This window comes from Pygoscelis adeliae, unplaced genomic scaffold (assembly GCF_000699105.1).
Source record: "Pygoscelis adeliae isolate BGI_AS28 unplaced genomic scaffold, ASM69910v1 Scaffold339, whole genome shotgun sequence".
NCBI lineage: Eukaryota > Metazoa > Chordata > Aves > Sphenisciformes > Spheniscidae > Pygoscelis > Pygoscelis adeliae.
This window is the reverse complement of record NW_008825544.1, coordinates 690,279-702,473: the sequence shown is the minus strand read 5'-3', so window position 1 is coordinate 702,473 and position 12,195 is coordinate 690,279. Positions and strand designations below refer to the sequence as shown.

Here is a 12,195-nt window from a genome sequence, read left to right as displayed (position 1 = left end):
CCCCTTTAGTTTAAAGCCATTCCCCCTTGTCCTGTTGCAACAGGCCCTGCTAAAACATTTGCCGCCATCTTTTTTATAAGCCCCCTTTAACTACTGATAGGCTGCAGTAAGGTCTTCCCGAAGCCTTCTCTTCTCTAGGCTGAACAACCCCAACTCTCTCAGCCTTTCTTCCTAGCAGAGGGGTTCCAGCCCTCGGACCATTTCTGTGACCTCCTCTGGACCCACTCCAACAAGTCCATGTCCTCCTTGTGCTGGGAACCTCAGAGCTGGACGCAGTGCTCCAGGGGGGCTCTCACCAGAGCAGAGTAGAGCGGCAGAATCCCCTCTCTCGACCTGCTGGCCACACTGCTGGTGATGCACCCAGGATACAATTGGCTTTCTGGGTTGCGAGCGCACACTGCCGGCTCATGTCCAGTTTTTCATCCACCAGCATCCCCAAGTCCTTCTCTGCAGGGCTGCCCTCAATCCCTTCATTCCCCAGCCTGTATTGATACTGGGGGGTTGCCCTGCCCCCCCCAGGTGCAGGACCCTGCACCTGGCCTTGTTGAACCTCATGAGGTTCACGTGGGCCCACTTCTCGAGATTGTCCAGGTCCCTCTGGATGGCATCCCGTCCCTCAAGCGTATCAGCTGCACCACTCAGCTCGGTGTCATCTGCAAACTTGCTGCGGGTGCACTCAATCCCACTGTCATGCCATTAATAAAGATATTGAACAGTATTGGTCCCAGTGCAGACACCTGAGGGACACCACTGGTTACTGTTGGACATTGAGCCACTGACTGCAACTCTTTGGATGCACCCATCCAGCCGATTCCTTATTCATCTAACACTCCATCCATCAAATCCTTCTCTCTCCAGTTTAGAGACAAGGATGCCGTGTGGGACCATGTCAAAGGCCTTACAGAAGTCCAGGTAGGCGACATCAGTTGCTCTTCCCTTACCCACCAACGCAGTCACTCCGTTGTAGAAGGCCACCAGATGAGTCAGGCATGATTTGCCTTTTGTGAAGCCATGTTGGCTGTCTCTAATCACCTCCCTGTCATCCATATGCCTTGACATAGCTTCCAGGAGGATCAGCTCTATGATCTTACTGGGCACAGAGGTCAGAGGCTGACTGGTTGGTAGTTCCCAGGGTCTTCCTTTTCACCATTTTTAAAAATAGGCGTGATGTTTCCCTTTTTCCAGTCACTGGGGACTTCACCTGACTATCATGATTTTTCAAATATGATGATGATCGTATTTTTCAAGTATGACCTCTCATCACGACTGGCTGTTTATTTGCAGTGTCACCAATTCTTTACAAACCTGACCTTACTTTTAAACAATCTCCTCTTAACAAGGTAACAGAACCATAAGCCAAGCCACTACCCAGGCATGTTGTGGCCACCCATCCGTCAGGAAGATTTCAATAAAAACTGACTTTAATTTAGGCTGTCTGTGAGATAAGGTTTAAAGAGTTTGGGCATATGGCTCCTATTAAACTGGTCCGTTCACAAGTACTCATCTTGAGCAGTGTCATGCATGTCCTACAGGCCAGACCAGGCTGGCCAGAACAGTCCACCTCACCCAAGACCCACTCACTGCCTGCTGTTTTCCCACAAGTCTTCCAGATGGGGCCAGGGAGAGGGTGGGAGCCTCACAGCTTGTGCTTGCTCTTGCCTGACATCCTTCCTATAAGCCCCTGCCTTCCTCAGTAGGCTTTACGAGCTGGTGCCAGCAGAAGGCAGGGGCAGAAGTGCTATGGTGGCTTGAAGTCCCCTTCCTTCCCCTGCACTGTCTCCAAGGAGTTGCAGTTCCAAAGCACCGACCGCAAGCCATGAACAGAGATCCCAGAGCACCAAGCCATTCCTCATTTTGAGTGCTGCATGGTGGGACAGGACAGAGGAGGTGATCATCTGCTCCTTAAGCTTCTGTAATGAACGAGACCCTCAGCAACATCATGTCCCCCGCACAATGGATTTTCAGAACAGTGGCTGTCCCCAGGACATTGCTCTGCTGAGTTGGCAGCAATATCCTCTTGACTTTGCAGAAGCCCCTTTCTCACAAGATGCTTTCAGCCCTACCAAGACAGTGGACCCTGCAATCTTTCCTCAATGCCCAGTGCAGGTGTGTGCCCACTGCTTTGTACCAACAGGTGTTTGCCAGGCACTGCTGTCATGCCAACCTGCTTCACCATCTCCTGTGACCTCTGTGTGAGATGCTGAAAATTGGTCCCCTGTAAAGATCCAGCTGACTTTAACTGATTTTTTTAATCCTTTGCTCTTTGCTTCCTTTTTCCAAATCAGTGGATGCAAAAGACTCAGTGGCACATGGACTGGATACATTTCCAAGTTGACCTGAAGAGTCTCAGTTCTTGGTGTAATGCTATTATAAACTAGGTACTCCGGTACTTAAAAAATAATGGAATAGAAACTCCTATTTTTCTCCTAAAAGGAGCTGGGACATCTTTCTCATTTCAACTTTGGGAACTGCAGAAAATTCTGAGGGTTTATAAAACTGTTGCTGGGTCCAGTTAATCCCAGATGAAGATGTGCTTCTTGTAAAGATGGAGCAGACTAAGGCCCTTCAGCTTGGAAAAGAGATGGTGGTGGAAGTGCGACATGGATCTGTGAAATCACAGACTGGCATTGGGAAGGTGAATAGGAACTAGTTACTTGCTGTTTCTCATTTACAAGAACAAGATGGCACTCAGTGAAACTACCCAACACCAAGTTTTACACAACAGAAAGTAGTTTTCCACACGCCAACCATGACACTCACTACTGCAGACACCCAAAGTCCACATAAGTCTGGAAAAGGAATAGAGGAATTAGTAGAGGACAGGTTCCTTGGTGGATCTCTAATGTGCGTCCAGTAACAATGCCTGGCTTGGGAAGCCCTGAAACCACCAAATCCAAGAAGCTGAGTAAAGATACCAGGAAAAGGATATATAAAACCAACTGCCATGCTTACCTTAGAAATGCAGATTTACAGACACGTTTACTAGCTACTGAGCCTACCTTCCCGTAGTGAGCTACATACCCTCCTGGCTTTAGCAACCACCCTTGCGTTCACTGACATTTTTATTAAACATCAAGAAGTTAACACAAGAAGAATGGCTTCTTCAGATACATGAGCAGTAAGCAGAAGCCCAGGGAAGACACAGGCCCATTGCTAACAAGGGTGGGGAAACCAATTACTAATAATGCTGATAAGACAGAGGTTCTCAATACCTTCTCTACCTCTGTCTTTACCAGCACAGCTGGACCCCAGATCACAGGAACATGTGCCTACGACAATGCATGGGTCCACCCACCAGCAGGGATGGGTGGTCTGTGACCTCTTGCAAAGGTTCAATCCACATCAATCTATGTTCAGAGAAGTGGCTGATGTTGTTGCAAGGCCACTGTCTATAATATTTGAAAAGTCGTGGAGATCAGGGGATATCCCTGATTACTGGAAGAGGGCAACCGTCACAGCCATCTACAACGAGGGCTCAAAAGAGGACCTGGGAAACTACAGGCACATTAGTCTTACTTCAATCCCTGGGAAAGTCATGGAACGAATCCTCCTAGACACTATTACAAACCAAATGAAGCAGGTGACTGGGAAAAGCCAGCATGGATTTACCAAGGGCAAATCATGCCAGGCTGATCTGGTCATCTTCTACAACAAAATAACATCTGCCGACATGGGGAGAGCAGTGGATGTTGTTTACCTGGATTTCAGCAAAGCGTTTGACACTGTTTCCCACAGCCTCCTCCTGGACAAACTGGCAAGATACAGATTGGATGGGTGGTCTGCAAAGTGGGTAGGGAGGGAATTGGCTCACAGGCAGCACACAGAGGGTGGTGATCAATGGTTTTTACTCAGGCTAGCAGCCTGTCCAAGTGGGGTCCCCCAGGAATCAATACTGGGCCCCACACTGTTCAATATCTTCATAAACGATCTGGATGATGGGATTGAAAGCAACCTCACCAATACTGCTGATGATACCAAACTGGGTGCTGAGGGGGACACATCAGAAGGGAGAGCCATCTTACAGAGACCTGGTGTTGTGGTTTAACCCCAGCCGGCAACTAAGCACCACACAGCCGCTCGCTCACTCCCCCTGCAGCGGGATGGGGGCGCAGAATTGGAAGCGTAAAAGTGAGAAAACTCGTGGGTTGAGATAAAGACAGTTTAATAGGTAGAGCAAAAGCCGCGCACACAAGCAAAGCAAAACAAGGAATTCATTCACTGCTTCCCATCAGTAGGCAGGTGTTCAGCCATCTCCAGGAAAGCAGGGCTCCATCATGTGTAATGGTTACTTGGGAAGACAAAATGCCATAACTCTGAACGTCTCTCCCTTCCTTCTTCTTCCCTGTCCTGGTTTCCTCCAGCTTTACATGCTGAGCATGACATCATATGGCGTGGAATATCCCTTTGGTCAGTTGGGGTCAGCTATCCCAGCTGTATCCCCTCCCAGCTTCTTGTGCACCCCTAGCCTACTTGCTGGTGGGGTGGTGTGAGAAGCAGAAAAGGCCTTGACGCTGTGTAAGCACTGTCAGCAATAACTAACACATCCCTGTGTTATCAACACTGTTTTCAGCACAAATCCAAAACATAGCCCCATATCAGCTACTATGAAGAAAATTAACTCTACCCCAGCCAAAACCAGCACACCTGGACAAGCTGGAAGAGTGGGCTAACAAGAACAGTACGACATTTAAAAAAGACAAGGGCAAGGTCATGCAGCTGCGACAGAATAACCAGAGAGACCAGTTCAGGCTAGGATCTGTGTGGCTGGGGAGCAGCCTTGCTGAAAGGGACCTGGGCATCCTGGTGGACAGCAAGCTGAACATGATCCAGCAGTGTACCGCTGCAGCAACGAAGGCAAACTGGATCCTGGGCAGTATCTGCAGGGGCATTACTAGCAGAGATAGAGACGGGATCATCCCACTCTACTCAGTGCTTGTCAGCTGCACCTGGAGTACTGTGTCCAGTTCTGGTCCCCACAAATCAAGAAAGAGACATGGGCAGACTGGAGAGGGTCCAAAGGAGGGCCACAAAGATGATCAAAGGGCTGGAGAACCTGCCCTATGAGGAAAGGCTGATGGAGTTGGGTCTCTTCTCCCTGGAGAAGAGAAGGCTCGGGGGGACCTCATCACAGTATTCCAGTACTTGAGGGGCAGCTACAGAGAAGACAGAGGCTCTCTCTTCACAAGGAGCCACATGGAGAGGACAAGGGGCAACAGGTATGAGTTGCACCAGGAGAGGTTTCACCTCGTTATAAGAAAGACATTTTTTACAGTGAGAACAATCAATCACTGGAACAACCTCCCCAGGGACATGGTAGAGTCCCCATTGCTAGAGGTTTTCAAGATGCGACTGGACAGGGTGCTAGATAATCTCATCTAGGCTCCCTTTCCCATGAAAGGTTGGACCAGATGATCTTTGAAGTCCCTTACAACCTGGGCTGTTCTACGATTCTAATAAGGACGAGGCCCCATGCTCCTCTGCCCAGCCAGAGGAAAGGCAATGGCAACTTTTTCTAACAGGGACCCACAGGTCTGATGTGCTACTAACACTGAAAATCCCAAGTGAAGCAGGAGACAGATGACGTTGTACACGATGAGCAGTCAAGTGAAAGTGGTTCATCTTTCTAGTCAGCGAGAAAGACTCCAACGAGCTTTCCTGAGGTCCACTATAAAAAGACCTGTAAGCCTGAAGCAGGAGTGTTGGCTTGGACAACTCACCTTTGATAGACTTAAGAATTTCTTGAATTCTCTGTGGCTCGTTGCGGTCTGGTCTGCAGCTTGGTGTGATCTCCAGTACGTAATCAGGACCGTACTCTGTGAAGAACTGCAGGGAAGAGGAGAGGAGAGTCAGCAGAGAGGTCTCTGGCTGGCTGAGGCTGGAGGGAGGGTTCCCCGTGGGTACCTGTTTGTAAAAAGGCAAAAACATTTTCTCCATCTGAGGGACACATGTAGCTCCACTACATCAAAGAGGTGCTTCTGCAGTGTCTGTGCCCACCTGAAGTTTGCAACCGCTACCAATTCAAGGGCTTGGGAAGCAGAGCTCAGTGGTGCAGCCAAAAGCAGTCTCATGTCTATCCCAATGCTTTATTTGGGAAAGCTGTTGACACTCATTTTACCCATGGTTACCTGCAAACCTGATTTTTTTATGAACAGAATTCAAATGCTGCCTATCAGATATCCTTCCTTTTGGCTCCCTGCCCCACCTTGCAGAGTGCTGCATTGACTTGACTATGAAAGGAGAAAAATCAGTGTGCTTCAAGGTTAATAATGTGTCTTTCCTGGCTGAATGCTCCAACAGTGTGCAGCTCAGCCCGAATGAGAAAATCTGCAGCACGTGGGCTCTACACGACAACACAGAATCACGAATTATTGCCAGCAGTTTTATTTCACAAGCACGCAGTGCTGAGCAAAGAAGCAGACACACCAGGGTTAAAAATTCAGCAGTGAAGTTGCAGTCGGTCGTGTTGCTATGCCTAGAGAGCTTCACCCCATGAAGAGCTAGTCCAGACATAAAGCTATTGTACCAAAGATAGGGAAATTCACAGCATTATAGTCTCCCAAGTCATTAATGATGCACAGGGCTGGGGTTCTTTAAGGGTGAGATTGGAGGTGGCAGATCTGGCAACCCAAGACTCACATCTCTGCACTAGCAGGGGCAATGACAGCTTCTCCAAGAGGACCTCAACATGTCAGTACTGATGAGGACAATGAAGTGGCTCCTGAATGCTGCAGGTTACAGTCCAGCATTTAAAAGCAAACCTGAAAGCATGCTGGGTTTACCAGCCTGTGAATTGCAGCGTTAAGGAGCTGTCTGCTCTGTAAGTACATCAGCTATTCACACAGAATGGGCAAGGCAGCTGGGTCAGGGCAGGCAATGTGCTGCCTGCCCTGCTGCCTGCCACTTTTTTATGGGCCAACACAATATTCCACTGAAAACGGAGTAAAAGGCAGATTTTGACAGCTGCATCGGCTCATTTGTGCAGTGCTCAGTCACTGTAGACCCAGCCAGCTGATTTGAAAAATGGAAAAATCTTTCCTTTTTAGCGAGTCAGTGTTTTGATCTATGCTTTCAATGCTGTGAGAATGAGATCCCATCTGTCCCCCAAACCAACATAGGGCAGCAGGAAGCTGCTCTTAGCTCATTAGAAAACTACCACGACTATTCAGATCAGAGATGGACCCAGGGCCAGCCTGAATGAGAGCCCTACCCAGCTGTATCATGCAGCATGGAAGCACATACTTAGCTAATTAGCAGGCTAGCCCTCTTTCTTCCAAGCTTCTCCGCAGTCAGCCCAAGGACTGATGTATATTTTTCAAGCAGACTATTTTCACAGTTTTCTTAAGTAATCTCCTTTATAGCTAAATATTTTCCTTTCTTCGCCTCTGCCCGCAGATCGCTTTGGAAAGCCCCTGCTGAAACACTGACATGAGAGGAGAACACTGACATTTTTTCTGCTTAGAAAGACTGAAAATGGCTACAGCAGAAGCCACCAACATGTCTTGGGAAGTCCTCACTGAGAGCTGGTGCCTCCTGTCTGGTTTGAGTTTGCCCTTGTACTGTGAACGAGACAGAGCTACTCCCAGAGTATACAGGCTCCACTGGCAAAGCCCACTGACTCCACAAACGAAGGAAGCTGGCTAATTTGCAGGAAAAAAGGAAAAGCACATAAAATCTTGACTGCAGCATCTGTGAAAGAGCACATGGAAAACGCACACCTCTTAGTAACTGGTCTCGGCTGCACAACCTGCTGGTTACACAGGCAGTGGCACAGCAGACTTTGCACTGTGGATCTAGCACATCCAACCTGGGAAACAACGAGGCACAGTTAATCCTGATGAAGCCATCATTTTGCACTTCCTCATCCTCTGATTTCTATGGCATCAAGTGAAACAGAGCACCAATACAGTTTCATGCAACTGTTTTTCAAAGTCTATGTTAAAGGGCAAAAATACCTGGACTTTTGCACTGATGTGGTTTATGGCAGTCGAGAAGCTTTTGGTATTAAATAACTAATATCCTGTAGAGCAGCTCCATGTGCTGAGCCACCCAGTATGGGTTGCAGAGCACAGTCACGCAGAAGAGCTTGGGGCCGGCTGGGTTTTACACTATCCACCAGAAAGCAGGTCAGCAGGGCAAGCCTTGTAAATCTTGAACTGGCTTATCCAAGAGCTCTGATGCAGGTGCTCTGAAGCAAACAGCTCCAGCTGTTCAACACATTCCTACCCCTCTACCACAGGTTCCTGTGCAGGTGGCAGGAGAAAATACGTGTCCAGTCACGCCAGGTCACAGACTGAGACACAAGGGCTGAGACACAAACCAACAGGGCACAGGGGCAATGGCAGGAGACCCTGCCCACTTCTGCTGCCTTGCACCAGCGGCAGAACGGCCAGGCAGGAAGGCAGGTAAGGACAGGACCACCTCTCATTGCTGCAGCTAGAGGTGCTTCTTGTCTCTGAGGAAGCAGTAACAAAAGAAATTCTTTCAACCACTCATCAATTGACAAAAGCATCAAGCAACACCTGGGAATCGGCTGAGTTCTGACCCACCACAGAGACCCAGAGAAGCAAATCCAGCAAAACAAACCAATAACATCGATTTTCTCTTTGAGGTGGAAGGCTTAAAAGCCTTAATACTTCCAAAGATAGTACAAAAAAGCCATTTGTACAAGCACCTTGTATCCGCTCTCTTGCAGCCTGAAGGGGATTCAAGAGGTGGTTTTCAGTGCTTCAGAAAAGACTCATTCTGTTTCTTCATCTCTCAGAATAAGGAGAATGTTACAAGCAGACAAGCTCATGCTTCAGCAACAACAAAATGCCTGCACTACTCACTCATCCATTTATTTGTAGCAGGGAAAAATATATCTTTTTTCATCCCTGGAAAAAAACTGTCATTTCCTCTCCTGAATCAGCAGCTCACCTGGAAACTCACAACCACTCCCTTTTAAAAGTCAGGCATGCCAAAACTGAGAGAATCACAAATGTCCAATGCGCAATCCTAAAGCCCTGAGCAGGCTAAAAGGACCTGAAGTTTAAACCAGAGGGAGGCATACCTGGGACTGCAAATGTCTTCCCTCCCATCAGCAGCGTGTCCCAGAAAAAGAAGCAGTGCCCAGTGTAGTAGCACAACTGCAGAGTGCTTTGGTGGTCTGAAAGAGGATGGGACTAATGGTTCAGGAGATGGGAATGTGAATGACTGCAGGGAAAGAAGTGTTGGAGGAAGAAAAGAGTAGGCATAGTAGGCCAGGAAAAAGGGTGAGAAAGAGAAAGGAAAAGGCAAAGAGGAGAAATAAAAAAAAAAAAAGGCTAAAACAATAATGTTCTTAAAGGGGAAGGATATTTTCTACTGAATAATGCCAGATCTGACAACAAGTACTATGCCAATAGCAAAAAATTAGGCATCTTATGAAAGTCTAAATTCTGTCCCTGATTTTAGTACAAACAGTTCATTGGTGGACACTGCTGCAGGGGGAACATGACCCACTGCACCATCAGCACTGGATGTTCAAAGAAATTCTATGTTGGTCCTTCCAGACATCCTAAGACTATTTAAACACCATTGCACTGCTGCTCATTCAAATGCTTTCTGGATCTCAAGACCACAGCTGTCTTGTTTTCAAGCCCTTCTCTACAAACTCACGAATGAAAAAGAACCACCAAAAGACCTCCATGTTTTTGAATATTGACTTTCTTTCATAGTAACTTGATTCCAAGACCCGGAGCTGTAAAGAACATCCCCAAACCCCTCAGTGCTGGAAGAGAAGCAAAGTGCTGAATATAATTGGGTAGAATTTGGCCCGTCATCACCAAAAAAGCATGCCAAACCTGGCTGATGGAGAGAAATACATTGAGAGCAGTACAACCTAGCCACTTCACAGCAAGGTGCTTCAGCAATGATCTGTCCCAGGCTGTGCACTCTCATGAGTTTCCTTCAGGAGGCAAGCAGAGCCCTGGGGTTGTACAGCAGGAAAGCAGTGCCTGGACTGCCTTCAAGCTGCTCACAGTCAGGAATTCTGCACTGATCTCAAAAAGCTGACTAATCTGACAGCTGAGCTTCCAGGTTTCGTGTTAATCAGAATGGGAATTTCTATTTAAAGCAAAGAAAACACGAAATCAGGAAGTACCAACCTTTGTTTCTCTGCACAGGCACTGATAAGCTATTAAACCATTAGTGGTTCTTAGCTAGAAGCAGCAGAAAAAAACCTGGGAATCTGACGAACACATCAGCCCTGCGTTCGCACAAATACATACGTACACATACACAGAAAGTACACGCTGTTTCCCCTTCAGATTATCTCATAGCTGTATAAATATTTCATACCCACTAGCCTCCAAATCAATCTTCCTCCTTCATGACTTTGCCCCTGCCAAATCTGCTTCCACCAGTTTACCTTAAATATGCCAACCCATCCCAACAGCACAATGCAGGCAGCCTGGAGCATCTTGTGGAAAGATTATAGAGGGTAAAATATACTGATGAGGAGGACTCTAAAAATACGCAAAACCAGTCAGCTGTAGCTTCTCTGGGAGTTTCTGTTAGGAAGCTCTGCAGGATCAATGCAAGATGAGGCTATCACATTCTTAATCACAGAGAAACAGGCTGCTGCACGTAAGTGCTAGTCTGGAACTTGCACTAGCAGCAAGGTGAGGAACTATGTTACCTTCAACTAGTTCCATCTAAGGGGAAAAAAAAGCCTTCTCTAAATGCAATGACTCATGGAATGAGAGAAGGGAACAGAAGAATTCCCATCAAAGTGAAGGGCCACATATTGAATGCATAGTAAGACACTCCTGCCCCTGAAAATCTGAGGTCCGTAAGGTTTAAACTAACTCGTCAAGTCAAAAATCCAGATGTGAACATCACATGGGAATGTGCCTCATCCAGGCTCTGGAATAAGGCAATGGCAAAGCACTGCCTGGCACCTGACTGCTCTCTGTCATGCTCTGATGCAAGATGAGCCTGCTAGAAAAGATAGAAAGTGTATTTTAAGTTCAGTAAATGGCAGAGCAAGATGGGCTACACCTCCCAAGGACGGTGTACAAGTATTATTCCAAACTGTGTCCTCCAAAAACCGTATTTGCCAAACATCTTACTGTCTTCTACTCTGACAACTGTGACCAGCAAAGACTGGTCTTCCAGATAGCTTTGTTGTAAAGCAGAGCCATGAAGAGAAGCCAGAGAGCAAAAGGCCCCCTGTGACTTTGGATGCCAACTCCCAAGCTGGCTCATCCCTTCTACAGGCAGCTTGCAAAGAGCTTTTTGACTTTACCAGTCTCAGGTCCCCTCGTAGAAAGTGCAGGAGTGCAAGAGCAGCAAGTTGCTTCCTGGAGCGCTCAGTGGGCCGGCATGTGTATTCACATCTACACCCAAGGCAGCTGGTGTAGAGACGCTGCACTGAACTGCACACCCTGCCTGCATCCATCAGTGAACCTGCCCGATGGCTGGGAACCTTCTCCTTTGGCAAAGGTGGAGAATGGAAGCTTCATCCTAACTTTGTTCAAGCCCTCCACAAGGCAACAGCCCATCTTATGGATGCGGAACGGGATAAAGCTTGCTTTTGTTTACACAAGGCTTTCCTGGTTCACTGTGGCTTTTTAAACAGAGCCAAGTCTTGATGTGCCCCTCTCCATGCTTCAGAGGAAGCCAGAGGACATGCAGTCATCCCCACATCCAAGCTGAAAAGCAGCCAGGCAGGAGGAGGGCCCCAGACATACTGCACAACACATGGACACCCTCAAGGGAAGGCAGAGGACACCTGCATCCTGGGCACTGAATTGCTTGATGGAGTTTGCCTTCTCCACATAGCCACCCACCAAACACCCAGACAAGCACTCCATGGCTTCTCAGAGTTATGAGCCCCAAACCAAACCTCCACCATTCTCACCTGGACATTAAATGGGTGGGACCATGTGCTGCCACGCTTATATGCAGCTCTTCATTGTGAAGGGGCTGGCAAGCGGTGGCACAGGAAGCCAGGTTTATATGCCCTTAAACAGCACAGAGGTCTCAGGAAGCCAGGCCTGAGATTCTTCTCCCCATCAGCATCTGCACAGGGAGTTGCAACAGCACACTCTCACTGCACTCTCCGCAGTGACCTCTCCCCAGACCTCAAGCACCAGCATTTCTTGTAGTTGCCTTATGACAGAGGCATCTCCCTCTGCTAAGGACCTATGTGCACGCGCCGTTGGACATTGATAT

General features: G+C 47.9%; 1 protein-coding gene across 1 annotated transcript in view; it reads right to left on the bottom strand.

Moving 5' to 3' along the window:
- Positions 1 to 12,195, bottom strand: part of HDAC8 (histone deacetylase 8) — a 42,291-nt gene that overhangs the window by 5,432 nt on the left and 24,664 nt on the right. The window contains exon 9 of the mRNA XM_009331997.1: positions 5,718 to 5,823. Within this exon, the coding sequence (XP_009330272.1) occupies positions 5,718 to 5,823 (106 nt within the window). The remainder of the gene's footprint in view (positions 1 to 5,717; positions 5,824 to 12,195) is intronic.